The 26543-nt window shown below is 40.6% G+C and overlaps 1 protein-coding gene across 3 annotated transcripts in view; it reads left to right on the plus strand.

The window, feature by feature from the left end:
* The window catches only part of CLMN (calmin), a 98162-nt gene that overhangs the window by 44871 nt on the left and 26748 nt on the right, over window positions 1-26543 (plus strand). For 2 of the 3 annotated variants that reach the window (XM_070752837.1, XM_070752844.1), the window contains exons 2-4: window positions 10907-10968; window positions 16560-16655; window positions 17446-17529. In XM_070752837.1, coding sequence (XP_070608938.1) covers window positions 10907-10968; window positions 16560-16655; window positions 17446-17529 — 242 coding nt within the window. Of the gene's footprint in view, window positions 1-10906; window positions 10969-16559; window positions 16938-17445; window positions 17530-26543 lie in introns of all 3 variants that reach the window. The other variant, XM_070752853.1, reaches the window with a different exon arrangement.

Consider the following 26543-nt stretch of genomic DNA (forward strand, 5'->3'; position numbering starts at 1 on the left):
GGAGCCTGTTTTCGGTTAGGCAGGCATAGGCTACTGTGGTTAGGGCCTTATTTTGACATGGGGTCAGGCCAGCTTAAGTTCATGGCTACTGTGGCGCCCACCGAGAACAACAACAACCCACACAGCCACCCCACTCCACCTGGTCGCCTTCTCTTCCGGGTTTAGAGGAGCGTAGAACTGGGAAAACCCTCCCCATCCGGGAAATTGATTGAGAGGGACCACGCATGTTCCCCGGGGTCACGTGTGCCCCCGGCATCACTGCGTGCCCCCAGGGGGTGTACCCCACTATTTGAGAAGGTCTGCATTACCTTAACCCAGAATAGGCCAAGAGTTACTGTTGAGAAGGAAGGACATCTTGGGAGTTGGAGAGGTTTTTTAAAAATCCCAATTGTGACTAAAAAGCACAAAACCCATTATTATTATATTTATTTGTTTTTTGGATAGGATGGGAGATATGTGCAATGCACATAAAAATGGGACAAGGCTTTGATTGCCTTGACTTTTTGACTCCACTTGCCACAAATGTCCTTACTGGATTTAAGTGTTGGATTTTTTTTATGGTGACTGACCTACATATCAGTTAAGGGGGCACAGCCAAACATCTCTTTACATATTAATGCTCAGAGTACAGGTGTTGGCCAAGACATTAGCTGGACAGGAAAAGGTGTGAGTTCTGCCTTTGATTGCAGTTTTCTCCCATATCTACATCATAGCCAACATTTTCATATTGAACGTGAGCATCTCTGGAGTAATACTTTAAATGTTCCCATAACACAAATGCCTGATAAAGAAGTCCTAATAATGGGAAAGTTTGAAAGTTGTTCAGAAAATTGAATTTGCAACAAACGTTAGTGGTCGGCTAGTGATATTCTACAGATTCATCCTAAAGGTTTTGTGGATTAGGCTTTATATTTTTGCTCCTTTAGAGTAGGAAGGTACACTCTTAACTCTGTATTACAGGTTAGGATAATTATCACTTGTGTGATATATTTCAGGATTCTGGGATGCATTTAACTATAATTAACTATAAAAAGCCAATCCTGTGAAGGATTTTTATATAATTCTTACCAGAGGAAATTATAGCAAACTGTGTAGGATTCTTAAAGACAGGAATAGATTTTGACAACAGCCAAAAATAAATCTGGAATGGAACGACACATAGATTTTTAGAAAATGTAGAAGCAAACCAGATTGTTAGTTACCATTTAGATAAAGTTTAGATACTGGCTTGTTTGTAGAAAAAGTTATATATGGAAATATATATACCTTTTCTGCAGTCCTGCAGTTTCTAAATGCAGTGGCTCCAAAATGTTAGTATTCTTTGCTATCATAAACATGTTTATTAGGGTATAACAGAGGTTGAAATAATTATAGCTGAAATATATCCCTTTGGGGGAAGCTGATTTGTGTGAAAGCTGATAACCTGCACGCTGGATCTTGTTCATAATGCTTTGCATCTCAGTCAGTGCCCTGTGTTTCTAGTGGTTGCTCAGTCAGTTCCTCATCATCTAGTGGTTGCTATTTTATGGGGGGTTTTGGACTATAAGGCACACCAATGTATAAGACGCACCAAGATTTCAAAAAGGTAAGTAAGAAATTTTTTGGGGTCCTCCCTGGCCCCAGGGGCAGTGATGGGCTGCTCCCGGTGCGGGGCACTCTACAGAGTGGTAGTAAAATCAGGGATGTATGCGCAGCTGCGCGTCCCGGCATGAGATTCGTCTTCTGCGCATGTGTGGAAGCAAAGATATTGGTGAAAATCACCAAAATCTCACTCATGCATGTGTCCTCACACGGGATTTGACTTTGGGCGCATGCGCAGAAGCTGAATTTCTTGCCAATGCACCCACTCACTGCCTGCATGCGTGCCTATGCCGGCCCCCGGGAGTGTACTGGTAGGGCTGGCGATGGGCAGCCCTTCCCAACCCAGGAGCACTCTGCAGGACTATGCAAACCCTCTGCACATTCCGTTTTTTGCAAAAATGGGCCTGTTTTTCACCCATTTTATAAAAAAAAAAAAAAGCGGGTGCATGCAGAGGTTTTGGAACCTGAAAAGTGTTCCTGGGGACTGGGGTAAGGCACAAATGTCCCACTTTTTGCAAAAACCAGCCAGTTTTTCATCTGTTTTTGCAAAAAATAGGGTATGCAGAGTGTTTGGGAGGCCTGTAGAATGCTCCTAGCAAGTGGGGGAAAGCAAAAACGCCCCCATCTTTTTTTTTAAAAAAGGCTCATTTTTACCTGTTTTTTCACAAAAATGGGCGTGTTATGCCTTCCAACCATCCCCAGGAGCATTCAGCAGGCCTTCCAAACCCTCCGTGCACCCCATTTTTGTGAAAAAGGGCCCATTTTGTTGCAAAAATGCAATGGGGAAGGCCAAAAATAGCTGTATTCGATATATAAGATGCACTGACATTTCCACCCTCTTTTGGGGGGGGGGTGTGAATGTGTCTTATACTCCAAAAATATAGTATATTTCTTAAAAGTCTTTGTATGAGCAGGGATTATTTGAAAAAGTGTCAGGAAACCAGTGAAATCTTACTTGCATAAAAACCCAAACCGCTCCTGCCTTTTGCTGTAGTTGTTGGGTCTACACCAAAAAGATAATAAAGTCAGAATTGCTTGCAAAAAAAGGTCTGAAATGGACAATTGAAATGGTACCACCATACAGTTGCATAATTAACTTTCTTAAGGAAAAATCAACAACTAATATCTAATAGGTAATTAGATCTCTGCAGATTATATGAAGGAGCTTTTATTTGTGGAAGAGGTGTGGATATGTATATTTGTCCATTCATAGCCAGCAGATGATTCATACTAATGTGCTGGCAACACTCCTTTGTTTGTAGTAGGACAAGATTGTATAAAAGTGTTTATATGAGTTGGGTTTCCGCTATTAGCTTAAGCATGGCATAGCTTGATTTAATATGGAGTCTCTTTCTGTTGTCTACTCCAACTCACAATGTAAGAATCTTTTTGGATGATGTGAAATCTTCTGCACCTAGAGTCTATAATTAGTGCCCTCCAGGCATCTAGCCTGACTTTAAATCTTTTTAAAAACTCTTTTAAGAAAAAAAAATTTGAGTACTGCAAAACAAAATATCTCTACTGAAAATAACTCTGCACCTCAAATGCACCAAGAGTCACTTGTTGAGATGGGAGACTATAGATATGAAACAAACAAACAAATCAATAAAATGACTTTGTAAATGGAAGTCTTTTTTCTAACTGTGTCACTTTCCAGAAAAAAAGGAAAAGGTAAGCAGGGATAGTTGACAAAGGACAACAGGCAGTTTTTTGGAGTAGGGGTCTCCAAGCTTGGCAACTGACACCTGGTGGCACAGGGCACGGCTGCAATATTTAGTTCTGTGGAAAGGATATCCCCTATCAGAGGCCTCCTGGGTACCCACTGGAGACTTCAGGGCCCTTCGGCTGACAGCAAAGTTTCATCTGAAATATCCAGGGGAAGGGGCCTGCCTTGGGAGACTGCTCACTGTAAATTGTTGTGTTCCAGGTCCTGTCTCTGTAGTAAGTGGGGGCTGCATGTCAGCCCCAGCACGTCTGGTACTCAGGCTGACACTTTGGAGCAGGTCACGTTGGAAATGGAGTGGAGAGGGCACTGGTGGCAGCAGCTCACCTGAAAGCCCCGACATGGAGCCGGCGTCTCCAAGCACCCACCCATCTAGCATTCTTGCTGCAGAGCACCTCGATTGGGAGGAGGATGCTCCCTAATGATGCAGTGGACATGATGAAACTTCCCAGACTCATCTGTAAGGTGCGGCAGACCCAGAGGAATGGCTGGCACTGTGTTATAAGCCTGGTGGGCTATGGCTGGCACTGTGTTATAAGTCCAGTGGGATCTAGACAATGGCTAGCCTGACCCATGGAATGTGGGCTAGAGCAGTGTTTCCCAACCTTGGCAACTTGAAGATATTTGGACTTCAACTCCCAGAATTCCCCAGCCAGCATTCGCTGGCTGGGGAATTCTGGGAGTTGAAGTCCAAATATCTTCAAGTTGCCAGGGTTGGGAAACACTGGGCTAGAGCATCAAGAAGCAGATGTGGGGCATGCCAAATGAGCAGCTCAGCCAACAGACATTTAGGGGGCAGTGTGGGACTGATTACCAACAGGGTGGGGCTGTACTAATGATAGGGTTGAGGGCTTTATCAGGTGATGGGGAGCAGAGCAGTAGCTCTAACAATTTTCTCCTTTCCCTGAGTGCGGGTGTCAGTTTGAGCCGGTATAAATAAACAAGGTTCAAGCCTTCATCTGTGGTTGACTTTCTTCATTGCTTTGAAACCTGACAGCAACTTTAAGACTTGTGGACTTCACCTCCCAGAATTCCTCAGCCAGCAAAGCCTCAGCCAGCAAATTCCTCAGCCAGCAAAGCTGGCTGAGGAATTCTGGATGTTGAAGTCCACAAGTTGTTGCCAAGGTTGGAAACCCCTGTTCTGGAGAGATGGGTGATACCTAAATTGAAGAAATAACCCTGCTTACAGACTTTAATACTACTATATTGTGAATGATAAGTTGCTATTTGAAAGTCACTATGTATTCTCAATGTTCCAAATGTGTTGATTGAACCAAAAAAAAGTTGGAGACTATTGCTCCAGGCCAGTATTACTAGCTTCATCTAGCAAAATATTTTTCTATTTCTCTTCAAAATGTCCATAGAGGATGCTAAAATTGAGGGTTGCTGGGAAGAATATCAGCACATTTGTGCATTGTATGCTGTAAAACTAATAGGTAAGCAACCTCATATCTTGTGCAGTGCAATCTTTACAGCCGTTGAGAACATGAGTGAAGTTATTTTTCTATTAAATTAGACTTTACTATTCTAATCCCATTGGAATGAGAGAGGCTATTTTTAGTAAATAACATCATCTTATTAAGCAGCAACCAAAGAGAGCACAAATCCTAAAGGGTGGAGAGATTAAGATTGTTTATCAACTCAGCTTGGCTGACCATGGCAAGGTGGGCTCTAGAATGTCCATGAGGCATTGTTGTTTGGTTGCATACACTGGTGAAGGCATTCTGTAACCAAGGAGATCAAAGGAATTGGCACAACTGGTCTTGATAATCTGCTTTAAATCTCTCTCTCTCTCTCTCTCTCTCTCTCACACACACACACACACACACACACACTTCAAGGCTTTATTATTATTGGCAACCTTCAATCTTGAAAGACTATGCTATCGTGCTCTGGAAAGAGTTCGTAGAACAGCAACTAGTGTGGCTAAAAAGGCCAATCCAAGAATGGCAACCCCTTCCACACTGAGCGCAGAACCATTCTGTCCTCTGCCTGGCCCTGGGGTATTGCTGGTTCCGGCACTGCCTTTTGCCTTAGCTTGCTGAACAAATGTCTCTTCGAAATGGAGAAGCCATGCTGCGTCTCTAGCCTCCAAGCTGAAGGATCTGAGTCAAGCTTCAGCTGAGCCTGGGAGTGCAAATTCATCCACTTTGACCTGGTTACAGGTCTTCCTTTATTCTTCGAGTGATGCAATCTCTTTGTTTGCAGTCTGCTGCACATCAAGGAATGGTCTGTATCACAGTCAGCACTCTGATAGCTACGTGTGATTGGAATATTGGGAAGATTAGAACGCCTGGTCAGTATCAAGTCGAGCAGGTGCCTGTGCCTCGATCTTAGATGCCTCCAAGAGACTCTATGTTGAGGTTTTGTTTTGAAGAATGTATTGCTAATACATAAATCGTAGTAGCAGCAGGCAACTCCAGCAAGCGTTGGCCATTTTCATTCATCTCCCCAATGCCAAACTGATCTAAACAGGTAGGCCAATACTATAATCAGGTAGGCCAATACTATAATCAGCTCCAACTCTGGCATTAAAATCTCCAAGGATAAAAGGTGATTCTTTCTCAGGGACTTTCTTGATAGAGGTGACCAGATCATCGTAAAATTGGTCTTTAGATTCTACTGACAATGATAAAGTTGGTGCATATGCACTAATAAGATGTGGCTGGTCTTGCTAGTGAGTGGAGCTTTAAGGACAGAATCTTCTTGCTCCCTCCGGCAGGTGGAGTGATGAATCCTAGTAGGGTGTTTTTGATTGCAAAGCCCACCCCGTATTTCCTAGTTTCATTTGATGGTTCTCCTTGCCAGAAGAATGAGAAGTTTCTCTCCTTAACAGATCCTGAATCTGAGAGCCTTGTCTCTTGAAGTCAACAATGTCCATTTGCAGTCTGCTTAGCTCCATATTGATAACAGCTGCCTTGCATATGTCATTTCTTCAGAGAAACCGAGGGTCATTGTCCGAATATTCCAAGTGGCCAACTTTAGGGTTAAGGTTTTCTTCTGGTTATTACACAATGCAAAGTTATCAGTCTGTTTGTCCTTATGCCAATGAGGCATATTGACCTCTTCCACCATCGAAAGCAGCCCCTGGCATCGCGTTCAATGCCTTAATAAAGGCTTTATTACTTTATGTATTTTGACTCACTTGGTTTATATATAACATTCATTTATAATGTCCAAATCAATACAGACTGTGGAAACCTTTGCAGCTCATTTGGAAACCAAGGACCCAGAGTATGGAGGAAGAATGGAGAGGCACACACTGCAAGATGTTTGAAGTCCAGTGTGAAGTTTCCACAGACTGTATTGATTTCGGGAACCATGTCATCTGTTGGTGTTGGTCCACAGTGTTTCATTAAGTCCAGAGTCAATACAACCATCCACCAGAAGATTTTGGAGCACTTTATGCTTCATTCCACAGACGAGCTTTATGAGGATGCTGACTTCATTTTCCAGCATGACCTGGCACCTGTCCACACTGCCCAAAGTATCAAAACCTGGTTCAAAGACCATAGGATTACTGTGCTTGATTGGCCACCAAATGTGCTTCATCCTGAACCCCATAGAGAATCTGTGGGGCATTGCCAAGAGAAAGTTGAGAGACATGAGACTTCCATAACATCTCAGCAGTGCCTCAAGCTGATAGTTTCAATGCCGTGCTGTATTGAGGCAGTAATTGCTGCAAAAGGAGTCCAAACCAAGTACTGAGTACATAAGCATGCTTATACTTTTCAGAGGTCTATGTATGTACAATGCTTGTTTTATTGATTGCATGTAATGTTCTAATTTTCTGAGATTATGTGTTTGGGGTTTTCATGAGCTGTACACCATAATCATTACAATTATGACAAATCATGGCTTGAACTATCTTGCCTTGCATGTAATGAGTCTCTCTCATATGTTACGTTTCACCTTTTAAGTTGCATTAGTGAAATAAATGAACTTTTGCACCATACTCTAATTCTTTGTGTTTCACCTGTATATGCAGTCAGTATTGTGACGTGGTGCTATATTGGACTAGTAGAGTGGAGATCCAGATTTTAGTCCATTCTTAACTATGGAAGCTGATTTAATAGCTTTGGACTAGTTTTAATTTATAATAATAAATAATTCGATGGGTAGGATTTATTAGAGTTAATATTCATACGTGTTAAAGTTGCTAAGGTGGAACAAACTATGTAGTGAAAATGCTTTAAATTGTTGTTTTATTATCCTTTTCATAATGTTTACCATTTATATTACACTATGGAAATTGCATTTTCTTTACTATTTGTCTGTTTGTCATCCTTTTTCTGTTTTGCTTTGTTTGATTTCTTTTTTGTTATACAGTATATGTCTTTATGTCTTTTTTAATATATTACTAATAAAGATTATTTTTAACAAAGTTACTAAGATGGAAAAACATTAAAATGCATTGATAAGGCTGCCCAACTCAAACTACAGTACGGTATTTGATTCTGGGTGGCATACAGCAACAGCAAATGAATAATAATAAAGAATTAATAAACAACAAAAAAACTCCATTTCAAAACAAAAATGCAAAATCTAAAAATAATGTCTCAGCTCTGCCTACTTCAGAGGCTTCTTATTTAAGGGAACAATAAGAAAAGGAGTAAATGATACGTTGTCCTGCCATTCCTGAATGCTTGAATGAAATTGTGCCTCCTTGACCTTCTAAATTAAATGTGGGATGTAATTATAATACAATATAAATATGAAATAATACCCCTGCCAACTAAAGTATGATTGAGTGAATGCAAAAGCCACCTAGCATTCTTTGAACTCCAGGTGGGGCTCACCCTACCCTCCCAAATCTATCAATTCATACTGATGAAATTAAAGCCCAAAACTTGCTTTTTGAATTATGGAGGCTAGCTAGTGCAATCCAGGTGCATATGCAGCTGACTCCAGCCGCTTTGGGACAAGGCCAGGACTTCCCAAAGATTTTATCCTTTCTCCTCCTTCTCATTCAACTCTAAACTGATCACTTGCAGGGTGTAAATGTAAGAGAAGTCAGGGGAATTATGCAATGAGACTGTTCAGCTTCCATCCCTACCATAAGTCACGGTGAATACTATAACTCTCTTTTTTTTGTATGTCTTAATTGAAAAAGAATGAACTCTTTATGTTTTTATGGAGCCCCAAACTCTTTAAAATTTAAATCCAGACCAGGCAATTTTCCTTTTCCTGCTTATGTTATTGGAGTCTAACAAGTGTTATTTTTTTTCTGGCGTAGTGCCTAGAAGAACCAACCTGGCTGTATTTTCTATGTAATTAAAATATTTATAATCTTGTTCCTGTTCTCTCAGTGCCCTCAGGTCCCTCAAGAGAGGCTGTAAACTTTATACATATGAGCTGCAGCCTAAAAACTGAGCTCATCTGATTTAATTTTAATTTTGGGTGGTTTTTTTGCTACACCTTTTCACAAGGGTACATGCAAAGAAATACATTCCGTGGGATGTGTTAAGATCATGCAACTTTTGTGGAGTGTATGTACACATTGTGTACTCAAGCAATTTATAATGGAAGTTCTGTAAAACTCGGGTATTGGCCCAGAGAAAACAGTGTAGGGTTGAAACCATGAACTAGAACTGGGTGGTGGTGGTGGGAGAATCCAGTTCCAAATCATTGCTCAGCTACTAAGATCAGTGGGCAATCTTATAACATCTCTCAACTGAATATATTTCACAAATTGGTTACAGGAATAAAAAGAGATGAGAAGTTCTATGTATCGCTATACTCTTATTGGAGAGTTTCCTTAAATCCAATCATGTTCATCTAGTTCAATGGATTTGCAGCTGGCTGAAGCGTAGACATCAGAGAGTTATTGTTAATGGCGAGTATTCTGAGCAGGGACAGGTTCAAGCGGTGTGCCACAAGGGTCTCTTTTGGGTCCTATTATTTTTAATATGTTTGTGAGTGACATAGGGGAAGGTTTGGTAGGGAAGATTTGCCTATTTGCCGATGACTCTAAAGTGTGCAATAGGGTTGATATTCCTGGAGGCGTCTGTAATATGGTAAATGATTTAGCTTTACTAGATAAATGGTCAAAGCAATGGAAACTGCAGTTTAATGTTTCCAAATGTAAAATAATGCACTTGGGGAAAAGGAATCCTCAATCTGAGTATTGTATTGGCAGTGCTGTGTTAGCAAAAACTTCAGAAGAAAAGGATTTAGGGGTAGTGATTTCTGACAGTCTCAAAATGGGTGAACAGTGCAGTCAGGCGGTAGGGAAAGCAAGTAGGATGCTTGGCTGCATAGCTAGAGGTATAACAAGCAGGAAGAGGGAGATTATGATCCCGCTATATAGAGTGCTGGTGAGACCACATTTGGAATACTGTGTTCAGTTCTGGAGACCTCACCTACAAAAAGATATTGACAAAATTGAACGGGTTCAAAGACGGGCTACAAGAATGGTGGAAGGTCTTAAGCATAAAACGTATCAGGAAAGACTTAATGAACTCAATCTGTATAGTCTGGAGGACAGAAGGAAAAGGGGGGACATGATTGAAACATTTAAATATGTTAAAGGGTTAAATAAGGTCCAGGAAGGAAGTGTTTTTAATAGAAAAGTGAACACAAGAACAAGGGGACACAATTTGAAGTTAGTTGGGGGAAAGATCAAAAGCAACATGAGAAAATATTATTTACTGAAAGAGTAGTAGATCCTTGGAACAAACTTCCAGCAGACGTGGTAGATAAATCCACAGTAACTGAATTTAAACATGCCTGGGATAAACATATATCCATCCTAAGATAAAATACAGAAAATAGTATAAGGGCAAGACTAGATGGACCATGAGGTCTTTTTCTGCCGTCAGACTTCTATGTTTCTATGTTTTAAGGAAACTAGTTGTGACTGTTTTCCTGAGTGTATTTTGCCAATTGAGTTTTAAGGCTTGATTCAGTTTCTGGGTTTCAGAATTGTCACCCACTTTTTTAAAAAATGGTTTGAAGTTGCCATTTCTCTTTTAACTGAAAAAGTGACTAGAAACAGTTTAAAGAATGGGGGATTACCTTAATCCCTTCTCTTTCTTTCCAGTCCTTATCCCTTTCCTACTTCTTACAGGTTTTAGAAAGAAGATCTTTCTAAAGAAGAAAATATGTTGATGCATTTCTAGTACAATCGAGTTGATTCAATAAATCTGGGATGCAATTGATAATGTGATTAAATTTGTCTTACTATAGTTTGGTAGATTTTTATAAATCAGATGGATAAATTCTGAATTACAGACCTCATTGTACCCTCCAACACTTTTCCTGCTGTTCTCCAAACTTGTCATTATGAAATATAGCGTATAGGGTCTTTTGTTCCAGAAAATAGAAAATGGGAGTATTAATTCTTCAGTAATTTTACCCCAGCCTCCTTATTCTAAATTTACCTCTCGTGGCCCCTCTCCAAAATAGGATGAAAAAATATGCTTCTGTTCCTTTTGTGATAGGATTGCCATTCCTCCATGGTTCAAAGTCTGCTTTTTTAAAAATTGCCCCCATCTTCCCCCCCAAGATTGTCTTTTTGTGGTATGAATGCAGATTTTAATGAGTATTTTAAATCTGGATTATTGCCTTTTTATTAATTTCATTAACTTTTTTTTCCTCTAGTGGAAAGGGAAAATGTGCAGAAAAGGACTTTTACTCGATGGATGAATTTACATTTGGAAAAGGTAAGAGTGCTCTCTCTCTCTCTCTCTCTCTCTCTCTCTCTCTCTCTCTCTCTCTCTCTCTCTCTCTCTGTGTGTGTGTGCGTGTGTGTGTATGGGGGTGGGTGGGGGTGCATATATGACTGTTTCTGTCAAATCACCTTGGTATAACCAAATATGGAAGGAAGAATACTGCTTTCCTTTTTGCCTCTTAGCCTCTCTAGAAGCCATATCAACTCAGATAATTTTTATAGCCAAGAAACTATAATCTATATGTGTAACATATTTTTTGCTGATAAATGAAAAGGAAGGGAGACTAGTATAGATCTATTTCAAGTTTATTATACTCTCAACAACTAGCCATACCCTTACTGGGATTTGGACCTGCAGACTCTGCCTTGCAAGGCAGTAGTATTAACCTCTAGACCAGTGTTTCCCAACCGTGGCAACTTGAAGCTATCTGGACTTCAACTCCCAGAATTCCCCAGCTTTCGCTGGCTGGGGAATTCTGGGAGTTGAAGTCCAAATATCTTCAAGTTGCCAAGGCTGGGAAACACAGCTCTAGACCACAGGCTCTCCTCTGTCTTAACTTGTATTAGGGAAGAGTTTTATGTTTTTTCTATGAAATCACCCTTGTATACCCAAATATGGGAGGAAGCATACTGCTTTCCTATAATCTATAACACATATAGATTTGTTCTGTCGGGCTCTCTGGTAGAATCCTCCCAAAAATTCACAGGTACAAATTTCAGACACACACACGTTTGAAAATTCAAAACAATGTTCTTTATAATGAAAATTCACTTAAACTAAGCCCTCTTTTGGTATAGCAAAGAGCACTTGTCTCCAAACAAACTGGTAATTTATACAAGTCCCTTATCAGTCCTGTGATACTTAGCTTGCAGCTGTGAGGCAATTCAAAGTCTTTCTTTCACAAAGTGAAACACACTTTGCTCTGGTTTAGTTTCAAAGCAGGGAAAAATCAGCACACAAAAAGTCAGTCAGTAAAACAGTCACGAAACACAACGATCAGATAATCCTCCACAATGGCCAAACCCACAGGCTGCTACCGTGTTTCCCCGATAGTAAGGCAGTGTCTTACTATCTTTTTACCCCCAAAAGCCCCACTGTGTCTTACTTTGGGGGTATGTCTTACATTGTCCCGGGCACCCGGGGCCGGCTCGTCTTCGGGCTGCTCCTGATCGGCAACCTGGACCCGTCGCCTTCTTCCAAGCTCTCCAGCGTCCAGCGGCGCCGACAAAGAGACGTCCAAAGGCGCACCCTTGAAGCTCAGCGACATCGGCGCCGAGGACAAGTCCAGCTTCAAGCCTTACGGAGGGAGCTCGGGCGGTGGCGAGAAGACGGGATTCCGGGTGCTGAGCGCCACCCACCCGCGGTTCATGCCAAGGACAGGCAGCCCCAGTTCCAGTGCCTCGGCCTGCTCGCCCGGCCTCTTTCCCGGCGGGGAGAGCAAAGGCGGCGGCGGGAGTAGCGGAGGCAAGGCGGAGGAGAAAGAAGCGGCGGATAGCTGGCGAGCCCGGGTAGCTCATGCTGGCCGGCGGCGGCAGCGGGAAAACGGTCTGGCCCGGCTTGTAAGGGGAGACGGGCGCCACCAAGCCGGCAGAGCCCCGCCTTGGAGCCCTTGTGGCTTTGGCTCAGCTCGGCGGAGAGGCCGCTGGAAGAAGCCAAACGGGACGCGCCGTCGGATGTGCCCTTGCCCCTTGGCTTCTTCCAGCGGCCTCTCCACCGAGCTGAGCCAAAGCCACGAGGGCTCCAAGGCGGGGCTCTGCCGGCTTGGTGGCGCCCGTCTCCCCTTACAAGCCGGGCCAGACCGTTTTCCCGTGGCCGCCGCCGGCCAGCATGAGCTACCCGGGCTCGTTAGCCGGAGCGTACGCCGGCTACCCCCCGCAGTTCCTGCCGCCGGGCGTGGTGCTCGACCCCAGCAAAGCCGGCGGCGGGAGCAGCGGCAAAGTGGCGGGGTCCAGCCCTCTAGCCGGCGCCTCACCAGCTATCCGCCGCTTCTTTATTCTCCGCCTCGCCTCCGCTACTCCCGCCGCCGCCTTTGCTCTCCCCGCCGGGCAAGAGGCCGGGCGAGCAGGTCGAGGCGCTGGAACTGGGGCTGCCTGTCCTTGGCGTGAACGGCGGGCGGGTGACGCTCAGCACCCGGAATCCCGTCTTCTCGCCACAGCCCGAGCTCCCTCCGTAAGGCTTAAAGCTGGACTTGTCCTCGGTGCCGATGCTCCCACTCGTGCCGCAGCCAGAGCCGCGCCGCTTCGGCCAGGGCCGCCTCCTCGCCCGCCGGGTGGCCCAAGCTCTGGGTGCAGCGCGCCACTGCCAGCTGGCACCAGGCTGCGTAAGGGAGACTCTCCTGGGCGCGCAGCTCCCTCGCTTTTAGTACCGTGTTTCCCCGAAAGTAAGACATATGTCTTACTTTCGGGGTATGGCTTATATTAGCCAACCCCCCTGAAACCCCCCATATGTCTTACAATCGGGGGGGTCTTACTATCGGGGAAACACGGTATTTATAGCAGCCTCAATAATTACCACAGCCCCACCCAACCACAGGTGGCCTCATTTTCTTTGATAATAATCTCTCAGTTGTTGTTGCCTATGCATCGCTCTCTGCATGCGTGGCTGTATCATTAACTCTTGTTCTGAATCCAAGGAGGAGCTAGATAATTGATCTCCTTCTGAGCTGTCTGCCACACTCTCCTCCTCCCTGTCACTCATGTCTTCTTGGGCAGAGGAGCCTTCATCATCAGATTCCATCGGTGGGGGCAAAACAGGCCTGCAGCATGTGGATGTCTCCCACACATCCACAGTCCTTGGGGCAGGAGCAGGGCCAGAGCTAACCACAACATAGATTATAGTTTCTCGGCTATAAAATGTATCTGACTTGGATATGGCCCCTGGAGGGGCCGAGAGGCAAAAAGGAAAGCAGTATGCTTCCTCCCATATTTGGGTATACAAAGGTGATCCGACAGAATTTGTCTTGGTGCATATGCTCTCAGTGTATATAAAAGAAAAGATAAGTTCATCAAGAATCATAAGGTACAACTTTTATTGATAGTCTGGGTATAAATAAGCAAACCAATCATATTAGGAACCAGTCAATACAGATTGTAAGGAAACAAGAACAAAGTTACAGTCATACAGTCATTTGTGGGAGGAGATGGGTGATGGGAACAATGAGAAGATTAATAGTAGTGCAGACTTAGTAAATAGTTTGACAGTTGAAGGAATTATTTGTTTAGCAGAGTGATGGCATTCAGGGAAAACTGTTCTTAGAAACAGAAACATAGAAGACTGACGGCAGAAAAAGACCCCATGGTCCATCTAGTCTGCCCTTTTACTATTTCCTGTATTTTATCTTACAATGGATATATGTTTATCCCAGGCCTGTTTAAATTCGGTTACTGTGGATTTACCAACCACGTCTGCTGGAAGTTTGTTCCAAGGATCTACTACTCTTTCAGTAAAATAATACTTTCTCATGTTGCCTTTGATCTTTCCCCCAACTAACTTCAGATTGTGTCCCCTTGTTCTTGTGTTCACTTTCCTGTTAAAAACACTTCCCTCCTGAACCCTATTTAACCCTTTAACATATTTAAATGTTTCGATCATGTCCCCCCTTTTCCTTCTGTCTTCCAGACTATACAGATTGAGTTCATTAAGTCTTTCCTGATACGTTTTATACTTCAGACCTTCCACCATTCTTGTAGCCCGTCTTTGGACCCGTTCAATTTTGTCAATATCTTTTTGTAGGTGAGGTCTCCAGAACTGAACACAGTACTCCAAATGTGGTCTCACCAGCGCTCTATATAAGGGGATCACAATCTCCCTCTTCCTGCTTGTTATACCTCTAGTTATGCAGCCAAGCATCCTACTTGCCTTTCCTACTGCCCGACCACACTGCTCACCCATTTTGAGACTGTCAGAAATCACTACCCCTAAATCCTTCTCTTCTGAAGTTTTTGCTAACACAGAACTGCCAATGCAATACTCAGATTTAGGATTCCTTTTCCCCAAGTGCATTATTTTACATTTGGAAACATTAAACTGCAGTTTCCATTGCTTTGACCATTTATCTAGTAACGCTTGTGTGTTAGTTGTTCTGGTGTGCAGGGCTCTATATCATTATTTTGATGGTAGGAGTTGAAGCAGTTTGTGTCCAGGATGCGAGGGGTCAGTAAATATTTTCACAGCCATCTTTTTGAGTCATGAGGTACACAAGTCCTAAGTGGAAGGCAGGTTGGCAGCAATTGTTTTTTCTGCAGTTTTGATTATCCTCTGCAGTTCTGATTATCCTCTGTCTTGTTGGGTTGCTGAACCAAACCATACTGTTATAGAGGTGCAGATGACAGACTCACTAATTCTTTGGCCCGGATCTAGAAAACCAATCAAGGAAAGACCCAGCTAGTACTTGAAGAGGGAACTGTTGGCTACACCAGTCTAGGACAACTTGTTGTGGCCATCTCACCATGGCAAACTTATCACAGCCAACTTACCATGGCCAATTCACCATGGGACAAGAGTTACACTAATATTGAAAAAAAAATGGTGAAATAGAACAATTAAAGAAAAGATGTGAGAGGAAGGACAAAATGAAATGTGAATGACAAAAATTTAAATATTTTTAAATTATTTTAAATAATTAAATTGAAGTGTTGAATTGCCCTGCCGTTAAGTTGTTCTGCAGTGAGTCAGCACAGTGAGTTGTCCCATTCTGGGCTAGACTTAAAAGTAAAAAATATCCAATGTTGCTAAATTAATTTATAAATACTGTCCCCAAAGAATCAAATTTTAGTTTGCTTCTGTTCTTTAAAAATGCTGAAGACATTTTGAAATACAGTGAAGGCACAATAATGATGTAAGTGTCAGCCTTTCCAAAGCTGAGGGCCTCCTAGCAAATTTGAAATATTTACTTGAGAGTAGTGTTTTTCAAAGTTGGCATCACACTTTTAAGAGGTGTGAACTTCAACTCCTAGAATTCCCATCTAGGAAATTCTGGGAGTTGAAGTCTACACATCTTAACATTTCCGTGTTTGAAAAACACTGCTTTAGAGCTTATTGATAAAAGGAAAATAATGAGTCTGTATTAGATGGGCTCCAGAGATCCAAATAATATTTTCCTTCCATTCAATTATGTCTGATTCTCAGAGACTTCCTGGACAAATGGCAGTAAAGAAATATAGGCAGCTATTTGCTGTCCTATATTGATTGTTTGTATTTTTGCAACCCAAATATGATTCCCCTAAAAAATAAACATAGACATTTTTCACATCAGTAATTGCTAATGATTTAAATTTATTGGAATTGCTGAATAACTTAACATCTATGGACAATAAGCAAACATTTGTTTCTGATACAGGATATAATTTCCTGATAAGCTTCTGTGTGACATTTTTTTCAAAGATGCCTCCCCTTAAACAATTACAAAATGCCCTCATTAAACTAAAGTATTTCCTTTGTTTCTTGAATGTTGCCAATTTTACTGTCAGAGGTCTTGTTTGATACTGGTTTTTTTTTCTTCTGGATAGGGACTGACTGATTTGATTAATATAGATGGATGCACATTCCAAAGCTATTAAATGATTCCCTTTTTTCCTCCACAGTGTAGTCCCCCTTTGGAAGTTAAAGATTTGCTGGTTGATATTAAAGATGGCAAAATTCTGATGGCACTGCTGGAAGTGCTATCTGGACAAAATCTGGTATGTATAACATATATTGTAGGATTGAATTTATTTATGATTTATAATTGGTAGATTTCTCTTCTCCCTCATACCTCGCTGCAGCCAGTAAGGGCCCACAGAGTTGGTCCTCTCCAAACAATGTTGGTTGGTGGGACCTCAGGGAAGAGCCTTCTCTGTGGTGGCTCCAACCCTTTGGAACCAACTGCCTCCAGAGATACGCACTATCTCCACCCTACTGGTCTTCTGGAAAGCTGTTAAGACCTGGCTTTTCTGGCAGATCTGGAATTAGGCTGATTGCAAGTATGTATGTTTTTTATGTTATCACTGTTATTACTTTTATTATTAGATTTTGACTGTTTTTATTACTGTTATATTTATTCCTATTGTTAACCACACAGAGTCCATTTGAAGTGAGCGGCATATAAATGCAATGAATGAATGAATGAATGAATGAATGAATGAATGAATGAATGAATGAATTATATGAATTATTATTATTTAGGAAATTATTCTCGGCATCAAAGCAACTTCCATAATATTATTAGTTATTCTTCCAAAGCAAGAATTACAGGCTTATCCAAAATAAGTTATTTAAAATCCTTGCAGTCATTATCATATACAGTATTGGTAAATTTTGAAGGAATTAGTGATATTTCATCCAAATATCTCTGGCTGAGATATAGAATGACGAACTTCAAATCTGTTCTTTTGTACTATAAATAATTTCCCAGAATTCAGGGCTTTAAAACATTGGTATCACATGAAGAACTGTTAGATTTTTTTTCAACCCATTCTGATTTTCTTTTAGCTACATGAGTACAAGTCTTCAACCCATCGTATTTTTCGACTGAACAATATTGCAAAAGCCCTTAAATTTTTGGAGGATAGCAATGTAAGTAATTTGTGTGATTATGATTCATTTTGTTAACAAGAATTATGCTAATTAATTTGTGCTAAATAATTATGTCTTAATGCCAGGTCTGCATACAATAGGCATTAAAATCTATTTGATTTCAAAGAATAGATATTAAAATCTACTTTAGATTAATTTTAAAATGTTGTAAAGACTTCAGTTGGATTAAATGATTAGAAGAATGCAACAAATGCTTTTAATTGGCAGGCTCAATTGAACAATTTAAATTGCTTTGATTGAACCCTTTGATATTTAAAACTATTTTCAGGATTTTAAGGATTATACTTTTCTATTAAAGAATAGCCAGAGTTCTAAAATAGTCAAGTAGCTGAAAATCTGAAACAGCTTTCTTCCATATGTATTGAATTTCCATTCCCATAATCTTCAGCCAACGTCAGGTCATTGCTATTTGAACAGTGCCAAAGCTGAAGTTCAAAAATTATTGGAGGATATTAAATTGGAGAAGGTCTTCAGAATATTATGACCTCTTAATTTCCAAGACTGAAATCTTAAAAATGTGGCTTGGGAACCGGTAATTCACAATTTAGAGAAAAGCTATCCTACAGGAAATGTATAGAGACTATGCATGCAATATAAAATAACAGTGCTCTTCATAAAACAAAAACTCATCTTCTGAATATAAAAACAATATTCTTTCTTAAGTTTATTTTTTTTTAACTTCACATCTATAAGTAGTCCTTGACTTACAACAATAATTGAACCCGGAATTATACTTGCAAGTCATTGTAGTTGTAAATTGAGACATCACATGACTGGATTTGAAGTTATGACCATTTTTTGTGATGGTTGCTAAGCGACCATGATAGATATTAAGTGAATACATAAATACTTAAGGGAATCCTTTCCCCCAATGCTCTTTTTTTTGCCAGAAATCAGAAATAATTATCAAAAATTAGCAAAAATCATGTAATCACATGGTGCAGTAAATAGCTATAGAGATGAGCTGGTAGCTGAGCACCTAAATGCAATCATGTGAACACATGGTGAGATACAGTTATCTTATCTCCAGAAAAAGGCCTTAAATAGCTTTGGGGAGGTCTATTGTAACTTTGGTTGTTAAGCAACCAGTTGTACTTTAAGGACTACCTGTATCTATTTTGATTCAACAGAATAATAGTTTGGACACACTCTATTTTGCCAAGCAGCATTAGACAGGCAGCCATTCATTAAAAAAAGAATGCTAAAAAAGAACAGAATACATCATGTGTATTCCAAGTGTTTTGTACATTGTGCTGTATCAAAAACAAATGTACCACATTGTATCATTTAACTGTCTCACCTTTCAAAGTTGCTACTACCGCTATTATTTCTCCTTCTTAATTATTGCTTTATTCGTTAGCTATTTGCAGAGCTGATAACAACCTTTAACACAGATGGCAATTTTCTTCCTAACTACTATGTACCTCTCTAGTACCAAATGTAAAAAAACCCAAAAAAACAAAACAAAATCTATATGCCCTTTAAAACCACCCAGAAGTTATAACTTGCACACAAACGGACACCATTTGGTTTGCCATGTGATATCATTGCTATCTGAGCTGCATTGGCTCCCAGTTTTTCATTCAATTCAAGATGTTAGTTATCAATTAAACCCCTATATGGCACAAGGCCAGGTTATTTATAGGTCTACCTCTCCCTGAAGGTATTTCTTGATTCTTCCCTTAAATGTAGTCATCTAGGGCAGTGTTTCCCAACCTTGGCCACTTGAAGATATCTGGACTTCAACTCCCAGAATTCCCCAGCCAGCATTCACTGGCTGGGGAATTCTGGGAGTTGAAGTCCAGATATCTTCAAGTGGCCAAGGTTGGGAAACACTGATCTAGTGGGACTTAGCAGCCTTTTTCATAGCAGTCTTGCCTTGTGGAATATCCATCCCCTTGAGATCCAGCAGACACCCCCCCCCTACACTCTTTTTTTAAACCAAAATAATTTTATTTAATATGTACACATTTTAGAAAGACATTCTCTCAATCATTACATAGTTACATTAATCGTTATTCAGTCTACATTTAAGAACATACAAAAAAGAGGAAAACCAAAAAGAAAGAACAAAAGCATAACACAAACAACTATACATAACCAACCTCCCAACCGCCGCCCCCCCCGCTGTCTCTTTGACAGCTTAGTCTTCACTATTAAGTTATTCTACAGTGCACAGTACCTACCGTAAATATTCGTTTTTATGTAAACCCTTCACACTCTTAACCATCTGGCTAGCTATAAACAGCAGACATTTCCTAGGGCAGTGATGGTGAACCTATGCCCTGCGTAGCACAGGTGGCACACGGAGCCATATCTGCTGGCATGAGAGCCATTGCCCTAGCTTAGCTCCAGCTTGCATGTGCGTGCCAGCCAGCTGATTTCTGGCTCACTCTGAGCTCCGGGAGGACCTCGGGAGGGCAGGAGAGGGCATTTTCTCTCTCCCCAGGCTCTTGAGAAATTTCTAGAGTCTGGAGAGGGTGAAAAAACTGGGCCCACTGGAAGTCAGGAAATGGGCCATTTTCGACCCCCCGAGAGTCTCCAGGGGGCAGAAGAACCCATTTTTGCCCTCCCCAGACATTGAATTATGGGTGTGGGTACTCATGCGTGTGCGATAGAGCCCACACACACACTTTCAGCACCTGAGGAAAAAAAGGTTCGCTATCACTGTCCTAGGGTGTTGTGATAAAAGTAATAATTTAATAATAATAATTTATTAGATTTGTATGCTGCCCCTCTCCGAAGACTCGGGGCGACTCACAACAATAATAAACAGTATACAGTAAATAAATCTAATATTTAAAAGAAGAAGAAATATCTAAAAGCCCATTATATAAAACCATACAACACAAGCATACCATACATAAAACTATATAAGCCTGGGGGAAATGTTTCAATTCCCCCATGTTATAGTTGGCATCCAGAGATTGCATAGATGAATAGATTAGTTCCCTGTTTTTTCTTTATTTTTCTTCCATTGTTTCTGATTTTATTATTGTTGATTTTATTATTATACTGCCCATCCAACCTGGGCAGTCACATTTTAAAAATAATAATAATTCAAGTGTATAATTACTTATATTATAGATTCTGGAAGGGAGGCCTTTGCCAGCCTTGCATAAAATGAACTTAATTTCAGATAGAAAAAAATGGATGAAGGTGTGGCACTAACTAGTAAAATTACAAAATGAAGCTTCAGCAGTGTGGGGAGTAATTGTGTTCCTGAATTATTTTTCTTATGTCATTGAATTCTGCATGTGCTGTTACATCATACTTCACTTACACATACTTATATGGTTGCTAAGGGGTTTAATATGTCATAGTAAGGTGCTTCAACTTCAGTATGTAAGGTGAAGCTGCTCTTAGGCCTAGTGAACTTTTTAAAGGACAGATGGAGTGATTTGATCTGTATGCCCAACCCCTCCTGAGGGTGCTTATAATACCTGTAAGTGACTGATAAGGGGAGGATTTTGCAGAGTAAAAATTAGGATAATATAATCAGAGTATGTCCTAATCTAAGGGGAGTTCTTGAATCTGCAAGAGGTGAATACAATGGTTATACACAGGAAACTTCTCCCAGTAAGAAATTCTCCATTTCCTAATTGTTTTTGTTTTAATCTTCAGGTTATCCTCATGAATTCATGGATATAGCAACTTGCAAATTTTAAGAGGGGCAGCATACAATTCTAATAAATTATTATTATTATTATTATTATTATTATTAATATTAATAGACGTTCTTCATTGTGGACTCATGCCTTACCTCAATTTGACACAGATTTTTGTGCATGAATTCTAAATACTGTATGCTTCTCAATCTTTCTGCTATGACAAGATGCTAAGGTTTTAGAAATAGAAAGTTTTATAGTATAACCAACTTTATAGTATTCATTCATTCATTCATTCATTCATTCATTCATTCATTCATTCATGTATTGGATTTATATGCCGCCCCTCTCCGAGGACTCAGGGTGACTCACAACATATAAAAAACAATGCGATACAAATCCAAATCCAATTAATATGAACCCACTAATCTGGACTAAAATCCCCATTATTAAAAATCAATCATACCCACTCAACAACAGCATACATGTCAATCGTCGGACAAGGGGGTTAAAGTCTAATGGCCCCAAGCCTGTCAGCATAGATGAGTCTTTAGACTCTTACGGAAGGCGAGGATGGTGAGGGCAGTGTGATTCCAGGGGGAGTTGATTCCAGAGGGTTCCCCCCACCGAGAAAGCTCTTCCCCTAGGTTCTGCCAAACAACACTGTCTAGTTGACGGGACTTGGAGAAGATCGACTCTGTGGGACCTAACCAGTCGCTGGGATTCACGCGGCAGAAGGCGGTCCCTTAAGTAGTCTGGTCCGATGCCATATAGGGCTTTATAAGTCATAACCAACACTTTGAATTGTGTCCAGAAACCAATCGGCAGCCAATGCATCCCACTTAGCAAAACTAATGGAAGTATCAGAGTCTGTTGCACTTCTTAAAGTGTCAGTTGTCTGTGGGCTTTTCCTATAGTAACAGTTCTGCTTGTGAGAATATACAGTGATGCCTCATCTTACAAACGCCTTGTCATACAAACTTTTCGAGATACAAACCCAGGGTTTAAGATTTTGTTGCCTCTTCTTACAAACTATTTTCACCTTACAAACCCACCGCCGCCGCTGGGATGCCCCACCTCTGGACTTCCGTTGCCAGCGAAGCACCCGTTTTTGCACTGCTGGGAGTCCCCTGAGGCTCTCCTCGCTGGGAAACCCCACCTCCAGACTTCTGCATTTTTGTGATGCTGTAGGGAAATCCCAGGAGGGGAATCCCAGGATCGCAAAAACAGGCACTCCATTGGCAACGGAAGTCCAGATGTGGGGTTTCCCAACGAGGGGAGCCTCAGTGAAATCGCAGCATTGCAAAAACACAGAGGTCCGGAGGTGGGATTTCAAGGACTTCGGTGTTTTTGCGATGCTGCGATTTCACTGAGGCTCCCCTCACTGGGAAACCCCACATCTGGACCTCCGTTGCCAGTGAAGCGCTCATTTTTACGATGCTGGGATTCCCCTGCGGCATTGCAAAAACACAGAAGTCCGGAGGTGGGGTTTCCCATGGAGGGGAACTTTAGGGGAAACCCAGCCATGCAAAAACTGTCGCTTCGGCTGGCAAATGGGGTGGATTTTGGCCTTGCACACATTAATCACTTTTCCATTGATTCCTATGGGAAACATTGTTTCATCTTACAAACTTTTCACCTTAAGAACTTCGTCCCAGAACCAATTAAGTTTGTAAGACAAGGTATCACTGTATATCCAACTCTATCTTAGTGACAGAATTTAATGTTCCTTGTCACTGATTGTATTTTTGTGTCTTAGGATTGTACTTTCTTCTACTCCTAAGGAGGCAGTATACTGTATTTGAATTCTTTAAGAGAAAGGCAGATAGGAAAATATTTTAAAAGTCCCTTGGCAGTAAGGAAAGTTTAAATATTAGTTTAAATATTAAGCCACAAGAGATTCAAAGGGACTATCATGGTGTGCAGCTATGCAGAAACTGAAAGGGTCATGGGAGAATTCCAGTACACTTACTATTATTTAAGAAATACTGGAGGCATTTAACCTTGTCACTGGGAGTAGCAGAAATTCCCTTGCTTCCGTTTTTGCTTACAGGGAATGTTATTGGGGATAAATAAAACATATTGTTTGTCTTGTGAAATATGCTTCAGTATGAGAACCCTGAATCCCAGCTCTGAAATCTTACCTTTGAGTAAATTGATTACACCCTAAAAAGCAGTGACTGTTTTAAAAGCCATGAAGTAAAAATGAATGGAGAAAGCTAATGCCTCCAAGATAGCTGAGAGGGTTTTGAAGTCCCCATTTGCATTAGAAACGTGTTATATTCACATTTCCAAACACCCACAAGCTCATATGGCTCTGACATTTATAATGATCCCTGTTCTATTCATTCATTCATTCATTCATTCATTCATTCATTCATTCATTTATTATTTAGATTTGTATGCCGCCCCTCTCCGCAGACTTGGGGCGGCTCACAACAAAGTGAAAACAATTTACAACAAATCTAAATTACTGTTTAAAAATATTTTTAAAACCCCATTTTCTAAACAAACATACATACAGACATACCATTCATAAATTGTATATGCCCGGGGGAGATGTCTCAGTTCCCCCATGCCTAACGACAAAGGTGGGTCTTAAGGAGCTTACGAAAGGCAAGGAGAGTAGGGGCAGTTCTAATCTCTGGGGGGAGTTGGTTCCAGAGGGCCGGGGCCGCCACAGAGAAGGCTCTTCCCCTGGGGCCCGCCAACCGACATTGTTTAGTTGACGGGACCCGGAGAAGGCCCACTCTGTGGGACCTAATCGGTCGCTGGGATTCGTGCGGCAGCAGGCGGTCTCGGAGATATTCTGGTCCAGTGCCATGAAGGGCTTTAAAAGTCATAACCAACACTTAATTGTGACTGGAAATTGATCGACAACCAATGCAGACTGCGGAGTGTTGGTGAAACATGGGCATACCTAGGTAAGCCCATGACTGCTCTCACAGCTGCATTCTGCACGATCTGGAGTTTCCGAACACTTTTCAAAGGTAGCCCCATGTACAGAGCATTACAGTAGTCGAACCTCGAGGTGATGAGGGCATGTTTGCCGGAACAAATTGATCAGAGTAACCTAATAAATGCAACTTAAATATAACAATACATTTTTGAAGCCTTGTGTAATCATAAAATGGTCAAAAATGAAGATACACAACATAAACTTAATTGCTTCAGCTTAAAAAAATGCACATATGTAACTAAAAGGTAAAGTAGTCATTGTGGCAATGCATGACAAAGATATTTAATACATCCTTTGAACCCACTAGTTATATATCTTGATATTATGATGTTCTCTAGTGTTTTCTGCATCATTGGCTGCAGTGGGTAATGGTGAATTGGGAGGGAATCCCAAGATAAAATGTGTACTTTGGCATCCATTCAGTTTGACCAATATGGAGCTGGCTTCTGTCCAAATTCAACATCAGAAGATGTTTATCATGTTTATGCTTGACATAATGAATGCAGCTGCATTTTAATCATAGAATTTGTGTCAAAAAGGACAAGAAGTAAGGTTTTAAACACCATGGCTATGTGTTGTTTTCATGAATTAAGGTTGAAACTGACCTATATATACATACAGAGTATATTCAGGAAAAAAGTGAGAACATTGAAGCATGAGATATTTAATGAAACCAATGAATTTGGCATGCTTCTAACCAGTGGAAAATCAAATTGCCTTAATAAATTGGCAAGCAGGTTATTGGTTTTTTAAAAATAATTATTAAAGATTATAATTACAACAGTAAAAACTAATACAAGCTAAAATAAAATAGATGGGTAAAAAGAAAGTAGGAAGTGCAAAAAAGAAATAAAAAAGGAAAAAGAAATAGAAATAGAAAATAAGTAAAGAAAATAAATAAATAACTTCCTACCTTCGTCACAAATATTAACAATTTTAATACGGTAACTTAAAAACCTTTTCTTAAATAACCCATCTCTTATTTATAAACAAATACATAAAGCATCTGTTCAATATTAGTGTCATCAAAAGGCCATTAAGTATTTTCAAAGATAACAGCATATATCTATTTTAACCTTGATCAAATAAACCAATTTAAATTCATCCCTTTTGATCAATTTTAATTTTTAGTCCCATTTAAATAATTTTTATAAAACTTGATTTCTTTTTATTTTTTTCCTCTGTTGCTTCTCACAAAATTCTTTAACAAGCTTCTTTTGTAAATCTAATATAGGAAAATTATCCAAGTCACTATCTTAGTTTATTGTTGGTATATCCATTTTTAGTATTAAAACATTAACTGTTTCTTTTGTATGTCCAGTGTGGCAACTTTTCACATGTAACTCTTGTAGCCTGTAATTTATAAATTCACTTTCAACTCAGACTCAATCTTCCCAAGTAGTACTTGTTCCTCTTCCATAGCATCTTTTTCTCCATAGTAGCAGATGTCTCTGTTGATACTGCTCAAATTAACTTCTCATCCCATTGCTAAAAATATCATTCAATGTGTCCAATGTTGGAATAGTTTGCTTAATTCTGTAATTGTAAGTAGAGTTTCTGTGCTTGTCTCCTTTAATTGTAATCTTTAATTTCCTCTAGCTTCCTCTAATGTCCAATTTTTTCAAATCTTTTTTTTTAAAAAAACCCAAAAGCCCACCAGAAGGAGTTTTTTTAATAAATTCCAAAATCTTATATGGATTCTTAGCCCATTTATAAGTTTATAAAATCATACTTTTAATCACTGTTGTTTTTTGCTGTTTAGTAAAAAATAATTATTAGTTTTAATGTTATTGAGCCTGTTATTTGTATTTCTATAACTGTCTGTTTGGTACAGCAACCAAACTGGACAGGTACAAACTTCAACAGATAATTAAGAATGCAGAACAGGGGGGGGGTTTTCAAGTAAAATAAGAAGAAAAGCCATCGAAAGACAGGAAAAATTGCCCAAAAATTCTAAAAAAAGAGATGACGGCGCCCATGAACCAGCACCCACAAAACCGGATCTTTGACACCATTGTCACATGACCAATAGGTCACAAACGGTTCGGGCGATCTGGTCCAAATCGGAAGGAACCACCCCTACTGCAGAAAGAATAATTGCAACCAGCCTGCCTTGCATAGAAATCGTGCATATTGCACTGGTTACGAGGAAGCTGGGACCTATAGACTGTAGACTCCTCACATCCTTAACACAAACTGTTTCAACTCCTTCCCTTGGGGCAGTACTACAAGGCATTATGTGCCAAAACAGCTAGACCAGTGGTTCTCAACCTGGGAGTTGGGACTCCTTTGGGGGTCAGACAACTGTTTCGCAGGGGTCGCCTAAGAATATGGGAAAAGACAAATGTTAGGAACTAAAGCTTATATTCGGGTGCCTTGGAACACATTTTTACAATCCAACCAATCAGGTGTTTACAGTAGGGATG

This window comes from Erythrolamprus reginae, chromosome 1, assembly GCF_031021105.1.
Source record: "Erythrolamprus reginae isolate rEryReg1 chromosome 1, rEryReg1.hap1, whole genome shotgun sequence".
NCBI classification, from domain to species: Eukaryota; Metazoa; Chordata; class Lepidosauria; order Squamata; family Dipsadidae; genus Erythrolamprus; species Erythrolamprus reginae.